At 36.1% G+C, this 26,339-nt stretch overlaps 1 protein-coding gene across 1 annotated transcript; it reads left to right on the top strand.

Annotated features, from left to right (window-relative positions):
* The first annotated feature begins 10,508 nt into the window (after nucleotides 1–10,508).
* On the top strand, nucleotides 10,509–10,859 carry LOC143585870 (uncharacterized). Its single transcript, XM_077067550.1, has one exon. The coding sequence runs from the start codon at nucleotides 10,509–10,511 to the stop codon at nucleotides 10,857–10,859; it is 351 nt and encodes a 116-aa protein (XP_076923665.1).
* Nucleotides 10,860–26,339: the final 15,480 nt, after the last annotated feature.

Genomic DNA, 26,339 nt, shown 5'->3' with positions numbered 1-26,339 from the left:
TGTTGCAGGAGTCGGTTCAGTGCGGTTCGTTTCTACACTGGGTATAGGGCCAGTGCTATCTGTAACGACCACCCTAGGCGGCGTGTCATTACTAGGAATCGGGTTACCGTTCGGTGGAGGATTAACATTTTGTCCCCCAACATTATTGGTGGTCGTTTGATTGCTCGCAGGGTCTGGATTGGTCGTATTGTTAATACTGGCGGCGATGCGCGATACTATATCCAGAATCGCCGCCTCTAACTGTCGAGCAATCAGACGACTCACATCCACTTCTGACAATTGAGCCGAACGTTTTGGTGCCATTCTACACAACATCAAGAAAATATATATAATTAATACAAGTTCCAATCATAAAACAAAACAAACATTCCATTCATTAACAAACATTAGTACATTTTACATCCATATCAGTTCACATACGTTTCCTGGCATCATTACATAAGTTAAGTTTTCCTACATAGGGTCTATGTCGGCATCATCTCGACATAACCCACAATGGGTCAGTGCTTGAATGATACCCAAAAGTATCTATAACGATATACCCCAAAGAGACCCTCTAAGGGCCAGTGGTTGTATTATAACTACCCAAGATTCACTCTATGTTAGCATCACCACTAACTGCTTACACAGAGTATCAAAAAGCGGCCCCTGTCTACTCCCGCCCTAACACAACTAAACACGGTGGTATACCAACCACACCAATACCGCCGCCATCCCCACAATCACTGCCATTAAACCCCGGATCCGTGTTTCCATCCGGTCAATCAACCCCAAGGAGTAGGCGTCTTCCCTCCTCAGCTGCGCGATCGCATGCTGGCTGTCCAGTATGCAATCCACCAAGAGGTTCCTCCTCTGAATACCCACCGTCAAGGCGGTGGTGTGCTCATTCATCCGCTCGGTGAGCACCCGAAGCCACACCGCCTCGGTGGAGGGACGCTCATCCCTCACTGGCCTAGGGGTACCCCACACAGGTGGCGGCACAGGCCCGGGCTGGGGGCGGGAGGACTCGCCTCTGTGGTAAGTGGATCTGGGTGGGGTAGAGGTAGGTGGAACATACGGGACCCTGATCCGCGCCGTGAGGCGGGGACCGGGTCTGGGAGAGGTGAGGGTGACCTGAGGTGCGGGTGGGGTGGGAGACCTGGTAACCCTAGTAGGGGAGGACAAGCTAGCACTCCTAAGGCTAGTCTCAGAAGGCTCGGTGCTGGAAGCTAAGCGTACACTCCTAGAGTCCCCGGAACTGGCCTCCTCCGGGTCCTCCTCTACAGATAAACTTCGTGATCTTGACATGCTTACCTGTACACAAGTTAGCAAACATATAGTCCTTTTCATAATGTAAATCCTAATTAAATTAATATACACACATTCATACAACCTTGTCACATAAAAATATTATCATATACTTACACATATGTTGCCAATTTTACCTATTAAAGTCCCCCGTGACTTCCTCTGAATTCCCTCGTGCGGACAAGTCTGTTATTATGTTCCGGACCATAATAACTCACTTGTCCATCCAAGTTCATCCAGACCTCGTCACAATAATTTATTAGTTGATATTCAATCCTATAACACTTGAGCTACTGGTTATATTTTAGGTATCTTTTAAAGACATCCTAATTCTTTATAACCAATGGCTCTGATACCAAGTTATGTAACACCCCATAACCGCAGCGGAAACGTAAACGGGATGCAACAGACGCATCTGATATCAACAGCATTGCTTATAAAGAAAACACCACTACATTAATTTATTTCATTTTACATTGTTTCGAGTTTAGTTCCTGACTAGGCGATAACACATATGTTTTACCAACATTACATTAACATATATAATACAAAATGAACCCTATGCTTCCACAAATAGCACGCATCATCAAACATATAGCACTTATTCCAGTTTGGGGGTACCTAGAAAGCATGGAAAGAAAACGGGTCAACTACGAATAGTTGGTGAGTTTCACTGATTTAAATAAACATTGACAATTCATTATAATAAATCATATATTAGCGATGTAATTATGCTGAGCCCACAAGTGAAACCTCTGACTATCACACACAACCCCATGGCATACTCCGCCCACGAACCTGCCCCAAACCGCTATGCCTAACATTACATAGCAAAATAAATATAACACCCAATATAGACATGTGCAACTGGCTGGGAAACATCAGCAAATCCATGCCGGACCAGTTGGGTTTGTCAGACCAATAGTACTATCCACACTCTACCGGCTTTCAGTTAATCACTCATGTTGCGGGGCCTTACAATGTTAGTAACTCAGACAATTACCATCTTAGTACATTTCCGTACGATTCCCGTACAATAAAACATATATAAATGCACGCAAATCTATGCGTTCAGTATGTACTTAAACATTTTAGTAACAACATGCTTTCCGCCCCGGGAAAATATTTAAAACAGTTCAGTAAAAGGGGCTCGTGAAAACTCACCTTCTTGTGAGCAAGATGTACTACGGTGCACGGCTACTGGTACAGATCTGTAATACGATCCCCAAATCGTTACTACACAATTTCTATCAATATAACTTAAATTCGTGTTAACCGGTACGTCTGGGGACACTGCTAACCCAGTACCGTACACGATCCGGGGACAATGTTAACCCCGAAATACTTTTCAGGACTTAGATTGTGATATCACTTAGAGTTCTTTAGTCAAAACTACCGTTAGTTTGTTTTCTCGTTTTGCGTGCCTAGCACGGTTATCCGTCTTTATGTTTTCAAAAAAAAAAAATGAGTTTGACCACACACGTCCTGAAAATAGTTGTTATTGATATTTTCATTAAAGTGGTGAAATTAGAGCTCGGTTAGGCACCCCGTTTGGCCGCGGGGCCCGTTTCCGCCTTTAATATACCGGAAACGGTTAAGTCGGGTAAAATTACCCAAATCATCCGAATTATTTTCGGATGATTTATTTTTACTTGATTAACTTAGTTTCATAAAAATCATCCATTTTTAAGGTTTTCAAACACCAGTCAGCTCGCTTAGGCGAACTTTGCCGGTTTACTCGTTTTAAGCTTTAAAAGTTTGTTTTTAAGTTCCATTTAGCACAAATAAATATCCGTTTAGTCTCGGACCTTGAAATTTTGTACAAACCATATTTTGACAGTAAGGAATTTTATAAAATTTTTCCAGAATTAATTTTTATATCTAAAACTTATTTAACCATTTTTAAATGTCATTTAAACACCAAATATGTCGAAAATACCAAACGACCTTCGAAAAATCCCAAATTTTTCTGGGATAACCCCTGTCACCCACATAGTTCCCTGTATTTTTTCCAGAACCAAAAACTCACTTTTCATGCCATTTTTACCAAAACCGAGCTAGAAATCCCTAGAACTCGTTTTACCGAAAAGCCTACTTAGACTTCTCCAATGAACCTGAAATTTTGTGTGTGACTTTTATATGTTATAAAAAGCTTATCTTAAATTTTCCAGAATTTTTCATGTTGTTTAGCTATTTTTCACCATTTTTAGCCAAAACCGAGCATTAAATTCACCAAATATTCATCCTTTATTCAAAAATTACCATAAATTCACAGATCTCATATTTTCATGTGTAGATCATCTCTGTGAAATTTCATGACCCAACTCTAAGTCTACCACAATCTGTCCAAATCACATAAATCATACGAAAAACCGAACTACCTTATGTTTCTAGCGTTAGATCGCAAAGATCTTGGTTTCTAGCCTTTGCTAGCCACTAGATACAACACCTACAAGCACAATAACACCACACCAAGCAAGTTATACCCACAATCAAGCCATTTCTTTCATGGTTTCGAATAAAACATCAAAACAAAGATTTTGACCGTAAAAATTCGTTTTTGACTCTTTTAACTACTTTCATGGACCAAGATCCTTTGTATAACTTGTATACATCCCTTGATCACACGAGAATCGGTTTCATCTCGGGTTTTCACCCATTTTTCATTTGAAACCTCATTTTCTCAAGATTATGGAATTAAAACTATGTTCAACCATTAAAATCATGTTTTACCTTGTGATTCTTGCTTAAACACTTGGGATTTTGGATGAAGAATTGAAAGCAAGTGGTGGAGTTTGTTGTAAGAAGTTGGAAAAAAGAAATGAAGGCCAAGGGGTTATCCCCCTTGGTCCGATCGGTATCATAGGGGGTGTGGGGTGGGGCCCACACCTTCAATACTAGCCACACATTCAGATTACGTAATCTGGATAATGTTGTGGATAATCTGGTTCAGTTCGTTTTTCGGTTAAATGCTTAATTCCGCTCAAAACGAGTCCAAAACAGTCGTTTTTCGGCTTAAAATTTAAATTTATATAAAACTGATTTAAAAACTTTAAAAACTTAAACCATGACGTTTATTGACTCAACACATCATATTGTCGGTAATTGTGCATCTTTTTCGGCTTGATCGATCGTCTCTTGCTTGTTTTGATGTTAAAGGTTTCGTTTAACGTACCGACGTACTAATAAATCGAAATCCTTTTTCTGTGCTATAATTCACTTATCCCGAAGCCTTAATACTTCGTAAACCTTACTAAACATCATATATTTCATCTACGACGTAATCCCCGATTCGTTCGGGTTTCAATAACCGTTCATTGGTTAATCGTAATTCAAATACGACTAACTGTTCATTCGAGTATAATTCGTACTGTGAATCTTATATACTCGTATAAACACATTATAATTCATATATTCGGTATTGAATAACACGTAAATAGCATATTCCGGCTAGGGTATACCTGAATTTGCCGGAATCGTTACACAACGTTTCTCTTTCCGCCACGTTATTTACTCTCACCCCACTTGAAAAATATTCAAAATTGGAGAATTCAAAAAATATCTCATAGTATATTATCCTTATGCGAAGTAATGCAAAATTCACAAAAAGACAAAAGAATTTCTTTTCATTCATATTGAAATATATTTACAAAGTACAAAAAGAAATTACAAAGACTACAATCTAATATAGGGTTTTGGGGCGGATGCGTCCTCAGGAGACGATGGCGGATCATCTTCAGTTCGTTCTCTCAGATATTCCTTCAATTGTTCCACGCCATTGTCAGCCGCCGCGAATTCCGGAAGCAGGTTCTCCAAGGGAAATGACAAATTTTCATAATCATGAACGCACGCGTCATATTCTTGGACAACATTACATCCTTGCAATGGATTCTCTTCAAATGAGCGACCAGCTTGAGCATAGCCCATCCCTTCGTTAAAGCCCAATACACGACCAGAGTTTTTCGAAGCAACAAGCAAAAAAGCTAAGTTGTTTGTCAATTCTGTGCCTTCTTTAATATGCCTGATAACCTGTGGAAACAAGACAAATTCAGTAACAGTCAATAGTAATAATACTGTGGGCAACAGCGGAAGAATGGAATGACGTACCGCGCTAAGACCCCGGCCCAGCAGCCAACTCCGCTCCCTTTCCGCCTGTTCGGCCCTTTCCTGGAGCTCACGGAACCCGTTAGCAATTTTTTGTTTTTCATTCAAGGAATCAGCTGCACGGGCTTCCGCCTCATTACGAACCTGCAGAAGTGAGTCATAGGCGGCCTGCATATCATTAGCTATTTTCTCGTTTAGAGCCGCCCGCTCCTTTTGCAACTTGGATTTAGCCTCGAGCTCTTGGATAAGGATGCCTTGGTGGGACACTTGTTCTTCTAATGCTGAGTTGGCATCAAGTGCCTTAGCCATGTCATCCTACTTCTTTTGAGTGTCCGCTCGAGCGGATTGAAGAAGAGTTTTTTGCTTCTTGCAAGCTTCTTCCCATTGACGGGAAGCAGCCGTATGCCTATCCTTCTCATTTCTGAGAGCGATTTCAGCATACGACTGCTTTCACTTCACAGTATTAGCAGCCTGGCGTTGCTCTTGAGCCTCCCTCTTCGCTTCCTCAGAAGCTTGAGTAAGCTCACCCCATCGCTCCCCCATCGATCGTCACTCGCGTAAAATTTCTTGCCCACAAGCCATAGTGTTGGCTAGGGACGAAGAATAATCATTATAAAGATCATGGCGAGGGCGACCACGTTGATGGATCCGCTCTGCTGTTGGGACCCATTGGTTGACGAATGTCACACAAGTATCCAGATCAGTAAAGCGGGACCCCTTTTTGATGTTCCAATTCGGAACAAACCTCTCATTATCCTCGCCTGGGTTGGACTTCCCGTAATAGTCAAAGTGTGACGATTGGGGATGCACCACACCCTCAACATCCGCCGCGGAGGGAGAAGAAGTAGTCAAGAACCCTCGCGAAGGAGATTCTTGCGTTTTTGACGCTTCTCCTCCCTCAACTGGATTTTTTTCTCGCAAAGCTGGAAACATTTCCGGTCTCGAACAAATACGCCAAGGAATCTTTAACTCCCGGCGGTGGAAGCGGACACACTCTTGATACTCCCCAGATGGAGGAGTTGGTGGTCTGCCTTCCTTCTCTGGCGGTAGGGATGATAGCTTCTTAATTTCAGGCGTTGGAGATGGTAGCATGTCACCCTCTGCTGGTGGAGTTGCTGGTTTCTTAAAATTACCAGCACCACCAACATCTTCTGAATCTACAAAAGAAAATATAGAATTTTAGAGTTAGAAAAAACATTAAAGGGAAAGGTACAGGTTAAGCATTGAATTACCATCCATCCCCTTCATAGGAGCAGCAAGGTTGACTCTTTGCTTCCGCGGACGCTGCGTCCGCTACTTCTTGGGCGCCGGACCTTCCTCCGTATACGCGGAGCTTGCACCCGCGCAGCTTGCACGAAGAGACTAGAAATTTCTCTTCCGCTCCAGCTCTACCAACAAATGTGACACAGACGATATTTCAAAAGCACTATCAGAACTTTCGTCTTCTTAGGTTGTAGAATTGTCACTCGAGGAAAGAATGACGATTACCCCATCAGAAGAAAAGATGTTAAGTGGCCGAGGGTTTAAGGTATACGCACCTGATTGGAAGATCGCCAGCAGGGCGACAAACCATGGCGACTGGAACAACGTGTAACACCCCGGCTAAAGCGGAAACGCCTGAGTGTGACGTATAGATTGCTCAAAACACATGTGACACTATTAAGTGACAATATTATCATTAATTAATTTAAACATTAAGTACACAAGTTTGTAACATGAAATACATGGAAAATATAAGAACAATTTAACAACTTGTCCATTTATTGAAATACCCTAAGTTCTAATGTCTTCCTCTTGTTTCAAAAGGGCTCAAAACTTGTTTGAAGCAAATATTTTACTTTAAATATAATTATATAATAGTAGAGACGATGATACTAGTAATAATATTACTAATATCAATAATAATAAAAAAATATTAACAATAATAATAATAATAACAATTCTAATAATAAAAATCATATTGATAGTTACCGTAATAATAATGATGGTGACGGTGATGGTACTAATAACAATAGTAGTAGTAATATTAATAATGATGGTAATATTAATAACTTTATTAATAATAATAATAATAGAGGCAATAAATTATTTTTAAAGAAAATCAATTTGACTGAAGATTAAAATAACTAAGGATTTGGGATTTGGTACGAGGTGTTAGTAAAAGAAATAAGATGTAGAAAAATATGCAAAAGAAAATGTAGACGAGTTTGATGAGTTTTGTAAAAGTCTAAGTATTGAAACCGAAAAATCGTATAAGGTCGAAAAAGGATGCGGGGTTAGGGTATTGCATGGCGGAAACAAGTTAGGCCTTCTAAAGTATGGCGAGTGTGCTAAGGTCCCCACAATGTTAGTAGGCTTGAAGCATGAGGTTAAACATGTGATTGAGACAAATGGTTAGGTACATGTCTTGCAGATGGGTGAGTGGTGTTGAGTTTGGGTAGGTTTTAGCAATAAGTGGTAATTGAATCTATCACAAATTGAAGTATATCAACGTTTCAAGGAAGTAAAGCGGTGGATTTACATATACTATACAAAAGAGGTGTTTCTGTGCGAGGCTCTTTGGTTAGGTTTGGTTTGTGTTTCCAAGAATGGTGCTGGGTTTGAATTTTAATTTACTATAGCGATGAAGGTGGGTGCGGTCAAACGTGGGGTGATCGGGATCGTGGAGGCCATTTACTTGATAACTTGGAATGTCATTTCGCGATTTGAGTGTAACAACTAGGAAAACAAGGAAGCATGATACGAAACGTGAAGAATTCGCGTGACTTGAGACTAATTTATTTGTATTTCTCTTACTTCCAAAATTGTGTACTTGTTGTTTAAATAAATTAATGATAATATTGTCACTTAATAGTGTCACATGTGTTTTGAGCAATCTGTACGTCACACTCAGGCGTATTCCTCTTTAGTCGGGGTGTTACACAACGTCTTCTGAAATCCAGAAAAACTTATGGTGCCAATCTTTGGAGCCCCCCCCCCCCCCCTTAGGCAGAATGCCAATAACCTTACCCTCTCTAGGGTAACACTTAAACCACCCGCCATGATTGGCTATCCGATAGAACACCGGGAAGCGGTCAACACGAGGAAACATTCCCTTCACCGTACACAAGAATTCAAAATGGTGAATTTACATAACGGCAAGGGGATGTAACTGGGATAAATGGATCCCATAGGCACTTAGTACCTTCATAAAAAACTTCGTCACCGGAAACCGAAAATTTCCATACTCAAAGTAGTCAGAGTATACGACCATCTTGCCAATAGGAGGCAAACTCGCCACAGATCCGGCAGCAGGGAACTCGGGTCCCCATTCCGGGGGGATTCGATAAATACGAAGTAACGCTTCGTATTCAGAGACATCCCAACTGATATCTGCAGTGTCGATGGTTGGTACCGGAGATTCTGCACTACTAGCCATCGATTCGTTTATAAAAAAAACAACGAGCAATGGTGATAAATGTCGAAGAATCGGCTAGAGGATTTGGAGAGAAAACAAAGAAGAATCAAGAAAAATCGAAACAGATAAAACTTTGTAAAGAAGTCAACCTCCACTATTTATACCCATCACAATTAATGCGATGAGATATGAACAGTAGAGAGAGAAATTCACCACCCACTCAGCAGACGCCACGTCACGCGGCAAATTCGAAAAAGAGAAAAATGTGCACAGACGGGTACAATGACAGCCGGCATAAACGTCCCATCACCTGCCCACGCGCTGCAAGTGGTCAACTTGTCCTTTTTTCACAGTTATCCACATCACCAACAGAAGATATTTTCTACCAAACTCCAAAATTCAAAAACCCCCAAATACATCTTGAGTCCAAAATTTCACCCCGCATAAAAACTTCACACAGAAGAAATACTGGACTGGGGGGACTTATAGAGGTAGGGTACCAAAATGACCCAAATACCCTTGAGTATACCCCGCGGGTAGGAGAGGAATACCTCATGAGCCACCTGTGGAACATATGGATCACCCGCATAACATGGTAGAGGAAGAACACCCTCACATCACACGCGGAAGCATCCAGGCACCCTCCGACATCATCCGCATGATAGCACATCTATTCGTCAAGTTGACCGGAAGGCAATACCAACAGGACAACTGTAAATAACTAATTACCTTCTAGAAGAGTACACCATGATTGTTACTTGAAGAATACGTGACTCATCGACCAATGGATGGAGGATACCTGGTCAGGTTGTTATAACCGTGCACATGGCCAGGGATCAATTCGTCCTACCATAGAATGACGCGTGTCCAGGTTGTTATACCCATTCACATGGGATGTATAGCTCAACCTATCACATAAGGACACGCGTCCAGACGGTTATTGGAGACCTTCTAGAATGGGACAGCTGGCCCGATCACAATTCCCACATTCTCCGCCTATAAGTACCCTATACATCTGCATGAGGTACACATTCACTCCCAAGTATTTACTCTCAATACATTAATACTTTCTCTACGTTAGAACTGTACTTATTCTCACGCCTCTTGTCCTTCCCGTAACGAGCTCACGGTGTCTGTTTTGCAGGTTCCGGTCATTGGACTTTGGGAAGTTACACTCATATCGTGTTGGTTGTTGTTGTATCCTACCCGATTGACTCATTAGATCCAGGACCCGTTAAGAAGATTAGATCAGTATTTCTTCAATTAGTAATACCTGACACGAACTTAACCTATTATCATCCCTAACCACCATATAAATCTTAGACGTGTTAAAAGACATGACGTTGGTGGTGCATGATGTATCATATTTTTATTTTAATTTTTAAGAAAGTTAATTTAAAAAAAAAAGTTAATACGTCCGTGATGGGAAAAGTACGTGGGCCCACGAGCACTCTCATGTCCGCATCATAAAAAAATAAATTATTATAAATTAAAAATTATTAATGTAAATTTAATCGAACTTTCTCTCTCCCTATATAAACCCCCGCGCCTTCTTCTCACTTCCCATTCACCCACCTCTATCAAAATTCCTAAAACACCCCTCTAATTTAATTCTCGGTACAAATGGAATCGTTAAGTAGCAGAAAACGAGTCCGTTCAGACTCAGAACACACCGAGTTGGTGGCGAAGAGAATCCAACACGACCTTCTCGACACTCTAGATGAGTCGGACGTCCGTTCAAGAACTTGACTCGTTTATAAAAAGTTTCGAAGATGAAATATCTCCTCCTCCTTCGTCGGAGAATCTCGAGTTTCTGCTCGAGGCATCGGATGACGAGCTCGGACTGCCTCCGACGGAAGCAACCGCCGAGTCGGTTGAACTCGGTGTGTTTTCATGGGTAGATGACCAGGAAAACTATGCCTCGTTTGAGTACGGACTTGATTACCCAGACGGAGATGCTAATGCTAATGTTAGCAGTAACGGAGAATACGTTGCGTTAGACGGATTATTTAATTATACGGATCTAGATTTTGGATCGTCCGATCTGTCGGAATCGTTGTCGGCCCAGTGATAAGAAATGATTTTGTTTTACGGTTATTTAGTTGTTTGATTTTTTCATGTTATGAAAATGGAGATGGAAAAATATGTACACGTAGATCTGCTAGTCTGCTACTAATTTTAAGCTGAATGCCTCAGATAATTGCATGTATTTGACGTTTAGTTTTATTATCCTTACATTTTATTCTTTCTTTACATTTTAGTATTTGTATGAACATGTATGTGTAAATTTAGCAGGGGCTTCTCCTCCTTGATTATGAGAAATTGTGTTTTCATGACGGGTCATGAATCGTTACAGTTGTTTTATGAAAAAATGATAAAAACATAAAACAAAACATGTATTGACAATTAATATGTATTTATACATTTTGCGTTTGATATATATATATATATATATATATATATATATTTCATTTTTTTGTTTTGGTGTTTGAAGCTGTAGCTACTTAGATATAGGTATGTATAACGCGTCACAAATAGTATCATTATGAATATAAAATCTATGAATTTAAATTTTAAACGATTTATTTTTATATTAGAGAAGAGTTGCAATTTTGCTTGTGCCTCGTTTATCTACCGTTTGAATGTAAAAAAGGGAAAAAAAGGACTAAAGATTCAAGAGTCCCAACAACAGTAAAATAATATTATCAAAATCAATGTTTATAAATAAAAATCACAATATTTTGGTTTTTGCAAGGGATCTAAATTTCCTTGATGCTTGTATGAATTTATGGCCCTCTGTTTACTTTCAAATTTGGAATTTTGCATCAACTCCTACTAATTTCCGTCTCTCTAGATGAAAGAGAAAAAAGATGGTTGGAAAATGTTTTTTTTTTTTTCCGAACGGTAAACTTTTATAAACAATCAACAAACATCGAAAACCACTTCCTCCACACTCGGAGGGAAGCTACCAACAAGAAGGAAAATTACATTAACGAAAACTTACACCAATTCGTCCAATCTATATGCCTATTTTTTGTACTATACTTATACCAAGTAAACCCCTTCGACTTTGTTTCCCCTATAATCTCTTTGATTTTGACATGTTTGCCTTCAAAGACTTTTTCATTTCTCGCCTTCAAGATATTCCAACAAGTAATAATAACGATCCCATGAAAAACTTCCTTCTCAAATTTGCCCAAATCAATACACTTATGAAGGTCTATCAAATCTCTAACCGTGAACCTGAATATAGGAGGAACTTTGCACCAATGACTTATGTGATCCCACACCACCGCCGACACAGTATAACCCGAAGTGATATGAACAGCCGACTCGCGACCCGAATTGCATAGAGGCCATCGGTTATCTTCCACTGAAATGTTACTTCATTCGAGCGCCGTCTTCGTCGGAATTCTATTTCTAATCTTATCACCGCTATTAAAATCAATTATATATATATTTTTTTTGGTTAAAATCATTTTAACAATTAAGCTATAAAATAATCAGAAAATTGAAAGTAAAATATTGATTGAAGATCGAACAATTAAAAATACAAAGTTAATGTAAAATAACCAAACAATATATTTCTAACAATATAATTGAATCTTTTGTTCAATATATGAATGAATTAAATGGGAAAAAAAGTTCTGGTTTTAATGAAGTTTAAATGAGTGTAAATCGGTAAATGAGTGTAAATCAGAGTTTGGATTTTGACATCACTAGAAAATGGTGTGAAACTGAGTTTTAATTCGAATTTGAAAAGAAAAGCAAAGTTGATGCGCAACTAATCTCGTTACCCGGTCTGCCTTTAGAATTTTGTATAAAATTGCAGAAAATTATAAAAAGCCCTCTCAGTTTACTACGTTTCAATTTTCAATATGAAAAGCTGATTCGGATCTTAAGTGGGGTAAATTATAGGAATTTCAGCAAAGCTGATGGGCAAAAACTAAACTGCTGACCTGTTTATCTAGAATTATATAAAATCAATTGTAGCTCGGATAAATGTGTGTTATATATGGTTGAAAAGCTTTCTAAGTATACAATGTTTTTCCTTTAATCTTGTTAAAGTAATTCAGATCGTAAGAGTGTCAAAATCCAATTTGAACAGGTGCCGCACACAAAATGTAGCACTAAAATTGGGATTCATGTCAGATTAAACGATGCCATGCCATACTTTACATAAAGAAACTTAAAATGAGTGAATGAACGGTAAGTGAAGAATACTAACGATTAGGTGATTTGAATATCCGCCTTGTGTATTCTAATTTGAAAGTTAACGTGTATGTTTGGCAGGAAGCTTTTAAGAAAAAACTCGTACTCAATTAAAAACCTTGTTTTGTTCAATGAGATTGAAGCTTTTAAGTTAGGAGAAAAAGTTTAAAGCTTAAAGCTTCTACTAGTAGCGGTTAGAGAGCTACAAGCTTTTAGTATTTTATACTTAAATAACTTTTCAAAATAAATGCATTTACTATTATTGTTTTTAGTTATGCCCATTTTAGTAATTTTATACATTTTATTAAAAGCTCCAGCTACTCTGTCAAACATTTAAATATATCTAAAAAACTACAGCTATCCTGTAACATCTCGTTTTCTCGTTTCGGTTAATAAAATAAAATATGAGTTATTAGGAGTTGGGCTTGTGTTGGCTAAGTAAAATGGGCAATGGACTTGGGTTAATAAGAATAGGAGGAAAAGACCATGGGCTTAAGCCCATGACCCATGATATAAATACCATAATTACCATTAACTAATTCATTCTCATCCATAATTGCGGGATCCAGTTGAACCCCTTCGTTGTTACTCGGATTCTTACCAGCTGCACTTCCTTCTCCCTCATTGTTAGTAGCTGATTCTACCGACGGTTCTCGGACAACGCGTGGCCTACCCCGACGTCCCGTACGTCGTCTCTTTCCAGCCACTTTCTTAGCTCCAACCATCGTATTCTAAAAGGAAACACAAACGTCATCACTTAAGGAACCATTTAGTACAAGGATAGTAATGCTAACAGGTAATAACAATGGCCAGTTGTGATTAGCTGATCACGTTACTCTTCGTGTCCTATACAGTTCCCTTTGTGAGTCCACTTGTGCTAGTTCTACTTCTAACAGTTAGACAATCAAACAGTTTATATCATCATATACTCCTATCCCTAGTAATTAAGCTAGCATTCATACATTCTTTATTCGGCAATTAGGCTAACATCATACTTCGTTCTCTAGCAATTAAGCTAGCATTCATTCATCATTATACTTTACATATGAAATTAATCACATACTTTACTTTTACTTAGCTTGCTTGAGCGACACATGGCATTCTCGAACTGGCATCTTCTTTCTTTTCTTACTTTAATCCCATTCTCTGTTCGCGTCTAAGCATGAAGGTTGCTTAAATCTCTCGAACTTTGCTCTGATACCAACTTGTAAGGCCCCGTTACCGGTGCCCTACTTTGGACGCTGGATTTACTCATAAACACAGTTCTAAATATCAGAGTTAATTAAAACTTTACGCGGAATATAAAACTTCAAACATTACATAACCAGCAATACTTGTCTTCACGAGCATTCAAATCGTCTAAACATAAAACATTGTCTTTTAAATAACATAACATTTCATTGAGATGCCAGTGTCTTCAATTCCATGCCATGTGCTTCCCCTCAAGCGAGCTACCTCATTCTACTCACCTGCGTGCATACTAAAAGTCAGCTACGCTGAGTGAGTTCTAGTTAATCATACAACATACAATATGTTCACATACTTGCACACATGCTTGAAAGTGTGTAAATTATTCATACTTTATTTTACATGCATAACTACCCATACTACGTAAAGAGCCTTCCGCCCTATAACCTCACAGATATTATAAGGGTCTGGTCCCCAACATCACAGATATTATTAGGGTCTGGTCTCTATCCTCACAGATATTATTAGTGTCTGGTCCCTATCCTCACAGATATTATTAGGGCCTGGTCCCTATCCTCACAGATATTGTTAGGGTCTGGTCCCTTTGTTTCGTGCAACTGTAACATACCTGTCTTTACATACCTTTCTTAATAATACGTGCAATATCCGGAGATCGTTCACGTACTATCAACATAACATACATAACATACATACATCATTCATACATCATATATATATATATATATATATATATATATATATATCAATCATATCTTTAACTACCACCTGGCGGTACATGCAATATCCAAAGATCGTTCACGCACCGTCAAGCAAACATCATACATAAATCATACGAGGCATACACTTACCACTTTAAGTAAGTGTATTAACTATCACATTAAGTATGCACACAGCCTCGAAAACATAACAATGAAGTGGGGCTAGAAACTCACCTGAACGCGATTACGTTCACCGTTTATAGTTATTCCTTTCTTGTGCTGAGCACGACTAACTGTATAATCATACATATATTAAATACGGTTATAGCTCTTCTTATCATCTACTTAATTAATCTCACGCATCTAAGTCGGTTTTACTTTATTGGATCATTACAGGTTAGTTAATCGTTACTCATTAACCTTTAAAGGTGTCTTTCATAAATCACCAAAGTCCAAGGACTATTATGTAATTATCTCATTCTTTTCTAAGTCCATGGACTGTTCTGTCATTATGTTAAACTTCTAGTTCGTTACTCAGTTCTTTAACGAATTGACTTATCATAACGAACGGGTTCTTGTAACGAATTGAACCCTCTAAAGAACTCGTTATTTAAACGAATTGGACCTTATAACGAACTGGCCCTTTGATGAAGCAGTCCATATAACGAATCAGTCTGTGTAACGAGTTGGACCTTCTAATTCGTTATCTCTTTTAACGAATGACTATAACGAATCAAGGGTAATTCGTTATCTTTTCCCCTTAACGAATCAAATACGGACTGAAGCTAGTTCGTTATGCTTCCATTAACGAATTACTTGGCGAATCAACCCTAGTTCATTAGCTTCCCGTTAACGAATTAGGGCTAGGTCAGAGAATGTCAGAACATTCCCTGACATCCCTCTAACCTTGTACCTTTGCCGGAAAACCAGGATCTCGCCGGAAAAGCGAGATCCTGCTTATTTCTCCACCGTTTTCACTGTTTTTCGTCCCATTCGATCCAGATCTTAGCTAGAGTGACCCCTAAGCTCATCTTAGGTTCGGTTTATAACTGATTCCACCCGGATCTCGCGACTCTAACGGTTAACGGTGTCAGCTCGTCGTTTCATGACTAAATCTAACGGGTTTAGTTCATACAACATCATACTATCATTTCTTTGGATCGGGATCGGTTTTCTATCTTGGTTTGGCTAGAGAAAGGAGAGAAATTATAGAGAGAGTTTAAGTGTGTGTTTTGATGGTGTATGGAATATGTGTAAATGAAATTAAATGGGTAATTATGACTTATATAATTATGGATCATGGGCTTAAGCCCATGGTCTTTCATTCATTCCTTCACAACCCAAGTCCATAACCCATATCCATTTAACCCAACACTAGCTCGACTCATAATAACTCGTATTTTCATTTATTAACCGAAACTAGAAAACGGGATGTTACATGACCGTTAATAAGGGGTCGAGGCACGAGAAGCAATTATGATTTAAGGTGAATCTTTAAAGTTGAAATGTGAACCTAAGGATGTAAGATTACATATATATATATATATATATATATATATATTTATATATGACTATTATAATCATTTATATTATAAAAGCTCAAAATTATTACTTATACCTTATTATATATTAGTTTGGAAATTGTTGATGTGTCATATTACCTTTAATCCTACTGTACTATTTAAACAATTGAGATTGGGTCCACATGATCATTCTTTATTGGTCTATTCTCTTTGTTTCCAAATATATCATATACTTCTCTAATTTTCTTAACATTTAAATAAATCAAAAATAAATTCAATTACCAATAATTAGTGTAACCATTTAATTTTAAGAATAACAATATGATTACAATTCCATTCTACCTATACTACAATAGAATTTAATTCAAAATGAAAATCATAATTACCATTCAATTAGATGCGTTTCATTCAGACTCAACCAATTCTAGACCATATGCGTTTTTCATAACCTTAATTTTCATCCATTTCTCTCCCTCTCACAATTTGCAAATCACATAAATCTCGCAGGCCACCGGTTTCCCCACACGATTTGAACCCATGTCATACACATACCTCACCATCGGCAAGTAAAGTTAACCCTAATTTTCATCTTGACGCTCAAAATCCAATCGATTTGGTAGTCATTGTTCTCCCTAAAGTATCAAGTTTGTGGATATTGTCTTTACTGTTTGTTAATCGAAGTTTTAATCGATTGATTGTGTTTTGTTGCGGGATTTGAGCCCCGATCTTTGTGTTCATTGTTTGAAAATCATATTTAGGTTTGATTTTTATTCGTTTATTAGATTTGTTAATTATGTGAGGTTATTATGGTATTCCTTTCACTATTAATCGTGTATGGTATTGTTGGCTCTATGATTTGAAATAACCTTTTTCATCATTTTAAATAGGGAGTCCTATGCATACATTCTATAATGATATCGACGGTCGTTTTTCTATTCATGTATCTGAATAAAGTAGGTTAGAGAATATACAGTTTTGTGGGATCTGAACAGAGTAGGAAGCTTTATTACGACATTTTCCTAAATGGAAATGGAGAATCAAAACAGGTACGATTCGTTTATTTTAAAGATTTGGTTTAAAAAGGCGACTCTTATTGGTCAACTAGAATCATTTTTGACTGGTTAGTATTGATTCCATGAAATTTATCCATGATTTACTCATGATGTTATTATATTTTTTAGGTGAAGCGGTTGAAAGTACGCTAATTTGAAAAGGTTCTATTTTGTTTGGTTGAAAATAAGTGCATATATTAAGTAGACAGTGAGTCTTATTGGTCTAACTCGTGCCAGGAATTTTTGACCCTTAATATCTCTGTCAAAATTTAAAAAAAAAAATGTTGAACTTGAAGCCAGCCCGTATATCTTTGGTAATACCCAAATGACCCCTGCACCAATTTTGCAGTCTTTAATTGAATTTGTCTCCAAATATAGCCCATATCAATTTAGAGCAAATGCCAATAATGCCTTTAATCCACAAATGATGTGGTAACAATCTACAATTTCATATTGTACACCTATGCATTTAATTGTACAGCTGTACATTTTAAAAAAATCATATGCATATGCTACTTGGTGAAAACTCATATACAACAACATATAATAAACTTCTTCTATTTAAGTAGAGGGTGAGTCTTATTGGTCAAACTCGTGCCAGACACTTTCGACCTACAATACCTCTGTCAAACAGAAAACAAGAAAATAAAGATCAAAAAACGAAAAACAAAAAAAAACTCAGCCAATTGATAAGCTGCTGATACTAACCATTCTATCTTTAGCAATACCCAATATACCCCTGCACCAATTTTGCAATCTTTAATCAAATGTGGTGATCGTATGATAACATCATTCATTTACAACATATATTTTTCCATGTTATTCATCAAAATTACTTTACTTTTATTTTATCTTTTTCTATTTGCATTTTATATTGCAGCGTTTACCTGTGGATCTTGCTCGGAAGAATGGATTGAATAGGAACAAAAAATTTGGTCATAGAATCTTGATTTGGTCAATATTTTATTTATTTATTATTATTATTATTATTATTTTTTTTGCCGAGGTGAGGTTTAGGGTCATGATTGGGTCAATGTTAATGCTAATGATCTTCATGTTAGTGATCATTGTGGTTTTAAAGGCAACAAACACAACGCTTTTTGGTGCTTCATGTGGTAAACAAGCTTACCTTATCTTGTGGTTTTTTTTGGACAAAATATAATTTGAAACTTATGATATGGATGATATCTCGCCATTGTATTTTGATTAGCCTTTTGTTAGCGTTAAACCGTGAATGTGGTTAGTATGATATTTAACATTTCATTTTTATGTGTTTTATGTCTTAGTTAATTATAAAATCACATATTGTGACTTGAAATTTATGAGGAAAATAAGTTGCTTATAATTCGGGTATTTGGTTTCCATAATGATCTAAATCAAGATTTTCTTTTTGTAGATATTCATGGAAATTTTTTAACCAGTCTTAATCATTTTAGTCAAATTGTCATATATAATAGTTAATATTAAATATCTATTTTTGTTTTAAAAGGGGAAGATATGATCTGCAAAGAACTCCATCTGATTACAGCAACACTTTTATCAAGATTTGATCTACTGCCACAAGTGAGGGTAGTTGGGCAACTACTGCTGTAAGGACATTACGGTAGTTTCAATACTGGCTAGGGAACTATCTTAACTTTCATTTTCTGTTTCATACACCTTTGACTGTTTGAGGTCAAAATGACTTTATTTTAACCTCCATGTCTTAAATTTTCAAGTAATTCCAACAGTTTATCTAGACTTTATAAATAAATATGTATACTTGTGCCACTTGTTTTCTTGTATAAGTTTGACTCTCTTTACAGAGCAACGGTAGAACGCTGCATCTGCATGGAAACGTGAAAAACATTGAAGAAGATGCATAAACATGCTAAGTCTCAAAATCTATTAAGTGAATCTCAAGATCCAAAGGTAAAAAAACTCTTTTTGTTGAGATGGTAAAAAAGATTTCTCAACTTTTGATAAAACTGTAGGTTATGTTTTACTTTGATTATTTTAGTTTATTAAAATTTGTTTATATTTTACTAAATTCCAGATGTTCTTTATGTTATATATATATATATATATAAGTTTATAATTACTGGCCCATTTTGTCTACTCGTACAGGCCATCAAGTGCCATCGAATTCTCAGAGATGGCCCTGATGATGTACAATTAATAAACATCTTTTGGAAAAGATGGATGGAAGTACAAATTAGCATCTGTGAGCAAATGCATTGTGAAACTTAAAATCTTTGGACGCTAATGCACCAAACTTGATTAATAATTTAACGATTTGAATAAACTGTGGTGAGGTAAAACTAATTATCTTATGCTAACACTCTTACTTCGGGTAAAAACAAATCGTTTTAAGAAGGTATCATTTTTGTTCGGGTAAGAGTGGGTTAAAAGCAAAATGAGTTTGGGTCAAAACGGGCCGTTTTAAAAATCTTTTTTTATGGGTCAGTACAATATGATTCTTGATAGATCCGGAAATTAACTTTTCATGAACCCGATGGTGATGTCAATGCACTTCAACTCAATTATTAATCCATCTAACTTGATGGTTTTGGTGACTTAAATTATATTTTCAGTGAATACAATATATATTCCAATATCTTGGTTTCGGGTCACTTAACATAATATTACGATTGCAATACTGTTACTAAGCGGGTCAGCTTTGCAACAGTAGGTTCAGATTTAGCAAAGTTCATGGTTTGCATTAACAATCCGGGTTGCATATCTGATAGATCAGGGTCCATTCACGGGATTGCAAACTGGTCACGGTTTTAATACCGTCAACTTGAAAGAAAGCAAAGGTGCAGTGTAAGAAAATTTGTTTGGTCACTTTGATAGTAAGTTTGAATTTTGTTAAGTGGTCAAATAGTTAGTTAGGTGATCATTCGTTGCTGTGTATGGGGGTTGTGTCGTTAATTAGGATTTAGGTTCATTCGCTACTGTGTATGCGGAGCCCATTTAGTCGATCCAGGCTATCCATATCTTATGGTTTTGTTGTTTTTTTTCCTTTATCAATATAATGGCTAATAGTGTTAATATTATAGTTGCCTTCAATATTGCATAAAGGTTGTTTTTTATATTTCATTTTCCAGGCAAGATGGACACTAGATGCAGACAAACGAGCATAAAATAACTACTAAATTCAACCAGTTGGAACCGAAGGCCCTCAGATTGATGATTAGTTTAAAAGGCTACAAATGAAAATAGAGAGCCAAATAGCTGAAAAGATATCATGTAAATGGAGACGCGGATCGCTACAATCGTCAACAGAGATAAATGGATTTAGCCTCTTTTAGTCTTGTAACTGCATATTGTATTGTTATCCTTTCTTTGTGTATAAAACACTTTAGGCGTTGGACAAAATCAGATTCATCCATTTTACTAATAAGGAGCTACTTAGTGAAGGTGATGACACCAACTGAATTTTAGTTTGCAATTTGATGAAATGTGATTACGTAACATAGAAACTCTTAACAAAAAGGCAAACTGGTTCTACCTGTAACTTAACATGATATATTGAAGTACTTTTATATAGGTTGAGAGCTTCTTTTTCATTTATTTAATGGTAGTGTTTTTATTGTATGCAGGAAGTAGAATATCAAGGTGCATATAAGGTTACAATTTTTGGCTTCTCTTAGATTTTATAAAAAGAAATAAACTAGAGATTGTAAAATGAGCGAGTGCAAAGGTTGAGTTGTATTAATGTAAACTTTACTATTTACTATTGTATATCTCTAATCGAACCACCCCAAACTCCGCCGAGAAGCGTGGGTACAAAATCTCAAGAGATTAAATTCTCTTCATAGATGGTGATTTCGGTATATGGTTTTGTAATGGTTTTGTTTGCTCTTAATATAATTGATAAAAACTTGAAATATACAACAATCGCACCTAGTAAAATCCCATAATAGTATTAGCATGGTTGGGAGGATGTATGCAAACCGTTCCGTGTCCCAATAAATAGAGAAGTTGCTTCCAGAGAGACCCCCAGCTCCAATAACATATGTGAGAGATAGATAAATAGGTAGTAGTAATGATAATAGCAACAGTATTATTAACGAATAGCTGGATAAAAACAGTCATAAAAACTTAGACAAAATTACAAATTTTGTCCTTTGAAAAAAGCCAAATTACGGTTTGTGTCCTTTTTTTTAGTTTCTTTGCAGGCAGTGTACTTTAAACATTTTTTTCTACACGTTATGTCTTTTACGCTAACTTGGTTAAAAAAACGCAGTTAAGTATGACATTTGCCAGACATGCGATGGGCATAATTGTAATTCTAATGTATCCTTAAATTTTAAAAAAAGAAAAGAAAAAATATATATATATATATATATATAATACATGGGGAAGGTTCGTGTACATTTTGATCTTAACATGAGTACGTAGGAAATAATGCCAATTTATTTAAAAATGCGAACGTAAGAAACAATACCAACTACAATACCAATCTACATAAACAATTACTTATAATAACAAAGAAACGAACCTAAAAATTACAACAAAGGAATCAAAATCAAGAACAAAATAATAACAGCATATACCAGCACAAAGTTTATAAGAGAAATACTCAAGTATTTCCTTTGAAATACTCAAGTTTATAAGAGAAATACTCAACTAGTTACTTTGATCTTTTGCTTTGAATTGTTTTGCAAGTAACTTAGAGATTGACTTGTGGTTGATTGTTCTTGATCATTGAATGAGTTTTATATGTTTATGTTGATGTTGTTGATGTTTAAATCCATTGTTAGCTGCTGTCCAAAATCAATGAGTGGCTAAAGTAGTTAGTTCTACCTAGGTTAGATGATTATTGTTAGGTTTTAGTAAGTAGTTTGGATTGTTGATGATCATGGCTTAAATTGTTAATGTAAAGTTTAGTTTAACATTGAATTATGTTGTGTTTAGTGGCTGTGAATTTGTTAATTACACTTATAAACCTCTTGCTTTAATTAATTGAATGAGTTTTGATTAATTGTTGCTTGTTAGGACTCTTTACTTACTGTGTAGGGTTTGTTTGCGGGTTGATCAACCGTAAGGTTTAAGTGAGTGTTTTAATTGAATATAATCAGCGGGTGGGCACCTTCCTTGAGACCGAGAGGTGATAGGAAGTAAACTCGTCTCATAGCTTTTACTTATTAGGATTAGGATCGCGCGAGAGCGGGTTCGGTTCTTGTCGGGTTTGGGTTTGTGAGCGATTAGTTGACCTAGTTTAAGTTATACTGAATTGTTCCTCTATCCTTGGTTGCGTAGTATTAGTCTCCATTAGGGTAGTGTGTCGGTGAGACCGAGAGGAGAGTCGGCATTAGAGCACGTTAACAATTTGTCACCCGGTTTATTCTAAAATCAACTAAGGGTAGGTTAGGGTTTGCTAGTGAGACCGAGAGGTAATCTAGCTTCCTGAGTGAACCTTAGTTGTGTCATTCTTTAGGAACCGGTTCCGTGAGATTCTACAATCCAATAGCTTACTATATCTTCAATAGGATTCTTACCTAGGTAGACATTTTTCCCATTGATAAAACTTATTTTCACAGTTTCGTCTAGTTTTCTTAATTTAAGTCTTTTAAGTTAATTTAAGTTAGGTTAAGTATTTAATAATATAAAAATCAATTTAAAAATATATTATTCTTAGGTGAGTCTTATTTAGGGTTAAGTATTAGATACGTTTTCACGTGTCCTTGTGTTCGACACTCGGACTTACTTAGTGCTACACTATTAGTGATCGGTACACTTGCCGGTTTTGTGTGGCTTCTTTAGGAATTTCGTTTAATAAATATAAAGCTTAGTTGTGAGAGCATCCTTTTACACACATCAATTATTTTAATAATCGCTACCCGACCCATATATATGTTCGGGAAATTTTATCCCTAAAATCATCGCGATTGTCAAGAAATTATTATTTTTAATCTTAATTGTTTATATATCTATTATATATAAATTATCTTTGAAAATCTACACTTTTCACCCTAAAGTATACTTTAAATCATATTTTGTTTCCATTCTTAAAGTTCAGTGGTCTATATGTAATTTATGTTATTATTATATTATATTATATTATAACCCATAACCCAAACCCTTTAACAAACCCGTAACCCGATTAATGAATCCGGAACCCGTTTAACAATCTTGGACCACAATTCTCATCCTATTTTTGGAAATTAAAATCATGGACTTGTTAACCTTGCCTAATGCGGCCTACCGACACACATTAATATGTTAATTGATCAAAAAAGGATTCGTATTACCTATTTTACTTGGCCGACACAACCCATTCACGAATATACGATGTAACGACCTCCAAAATACAATTAATCTGATCAGGAGGTTCCTCACATCATCGTGAACCATAACCCTAACACCAATTCCATTATACAAGTCCCTAATGAGCCTTACGTAATCGTTTTTACGTAATCGTGGTATCGTGCAACATCAATTCGTCAGCCATTAAGGTAATTAATACATATGTTATGGTTGTTTTTAATCAGTAATCATAAGCCCCAAATCAATTATATCGATCAGTAATCGGATTTGTCAATTTAATAATCTAGGGTTCTTGTTTGAATTTGGGTTTTCTGCTTTAAGTTTTTAATTAACAGTTTTTGGATGTTAACTAACAAACACACCAGCGCAGATGGCTGTGTTGTTCACGTGAACCGGCCATCTACCCGGGTTCGAATCCGGGCAGAGGTGGGTTTTTATTTTGCTTTTTCTTTTTAGTTGTTTAAAGGATTAGTTAATTATTTATAACTAATATTAATTATTAAATAAATATTATTTTATTAAAACCGACATCTTGGAGTTTGTTGTTCACGTCAAACCTCATTAAAAGTTTCCGTTTACGTATATGTATATATATATATATATATATGTATGTATGTATGTATGTATTAGAAGTATATATATCTTTTTTAATAATAATAAATTATCATTATTTCATTAAAACCCGACACCATTATTGGTGTTTTCTCATCATCAGTCGTCTTTATAAATTTGCTTATATTAATGTTATATATAAAAATATATATTATAACAATCGTATTTTAAACGTATTAATTATATTTATAAAATTATAATTTTCATTAAATATTCCAAGATACATATTATATAATAAATATATATTTTAATGTTGATATTAAATTATTTAATATATTACAAGTTATATTTTTATATGCAAACATTTATAATTGCATTATTTTTTAATTAAATATTATTTATATAGTCATATAATTATTCAACTCATATGTATTTATTTAAACTAATAATAATGATTTCTCAATAATAATAACCGTAGAGTTCAATCGATTAATCAGAAATATTCAAATCACACTCATATTTCAAATCACATCGAAATCTTAATTCATAAAATCATGTTATATCTCTTATAATTAATTTAATATTATATTATTTAACTAGGAATCCTTGACGGTATATCTCGAAGGGTTCATCTCTCTCACGTCATCACTTATATTTCGTTCATCCAATCAGGTGAGTAATCACTCCCCTTTTTACTTATTTTAAATCCTTGTGGGGACATATGCATATCTTACAGTATTTATCTATTATATAAGTATTCAAAACCGCAACTGTTTAATACTTGTGTGTATATCAGTTTATGCCTTACTTGTTATGTGCTTATATGCTTTATGTGAATCGCATTCAGAGAGGTCCAACATATTCTCAGTCTAGTATGATCATACGATAGTATTAGTGGCCGGCGTCCGACGCATTGACAATGGTTTCACCGACATCTCATTTTTGGTAACTAATGCCCATTCGCATGGCAATGGTTTAGCCCTTTCTTTATGGTTTGTTTGATTGTTTGTGTATGTGCTATGATTTAACTGTTTATCTCACAGGAACAATTTGCATCTTTCTTTATATATTATATATACTATTGTTGCCGTGTCTTAAACTGGTGTTTTACTCACTCAACATGTGTTGTGGACAATAATATAATTTATGCGCATTTACAGGTTATCATCTTGGTTGTTTAGCAAGATGAAGATCACGTAGAGATGCTTTTTAGGATACAAGCTTAATTAATCATTGTTGTAATTTTGTTATACTTGATGTACTTAACTGTAATTGTTTTATTTAAATAAATTAAATAGATATTGTCATTTATCAATTTGCATAATAGTACCACGAGAGCTGTGGGCAATCAGCTCACGCCCCGGCATTTTCGCCGTAGGTTGGGGTGTGACAACGAGAGGCTAAATTATTATTACATCATAGAACCTAACTTGTCATGTCAATATTGAGTGGACGGGCCGTAGGTAGGTAAATAATATGGAAAATTCCCCAAATAACCCTTTTTAGGAGAGAGAATCCTCAAAATAGTCCTTCAAATTTAAAAATTTCTAAAATAGCTCTAGAAATCCGTCTTCCACGTGTGATGGTTGGTTAATTTGTATATGTTTTAGATCGTTTATTTATTAGTTTTAATCGTTTATTGTAGGAACTTCGATACTTCATACGTGTATTATTGTATTTCAAGTCACAAGCGTTAAAGTACTTAATTTGGACCTGCTGATGCATGTATTGTTAGTGCACGGTTTTGCGTCTCGAGTCTTTGTATTTATCGTTAACGTATTTGTCTTTTAGTTTAATGTAATAAACAAGTATTTATATGTTTAGTTCGTTATATGTAATGTCTAGTTCGCTATTGTTGTTTAGCAAACTAAGACTTAAGTTATTCCCTCTTGATTCGTTAGGGGATGTTAACGAATCAGAGGGTGATTCGCTATGTTTATTGAAGTTGAATGTATGTAACGAAATGGAAGCTGATTCGTTACGGCTTGTGAAACGAATCAGTTCCATCCTCTATTTATAGTAAACCCCTGTTTACGTTTAATTTAAATTT

This window comes from Bidens hawaiensis, unplaced genomic scaffold, assembly GCF_021521415.1.
Source record: "Bidens hawaiensis isolate Kalapana, Puna unplaced genomic scaffold, B.hawaiensis_p1.1 tig00034195_1, whole genome shotgun sequence".
NCBI lineage: Eukaryota > Viridiplantae > Streptophyta > Magnoliopsida > Asterales > Asteraceae > Bidens > Bidens hawaiensis.
The sequence above is the reverse complement of the archived record's forward strand: the minus strand, read 5'-3'. Positions and strand labels throughout refer to the sequence as shown.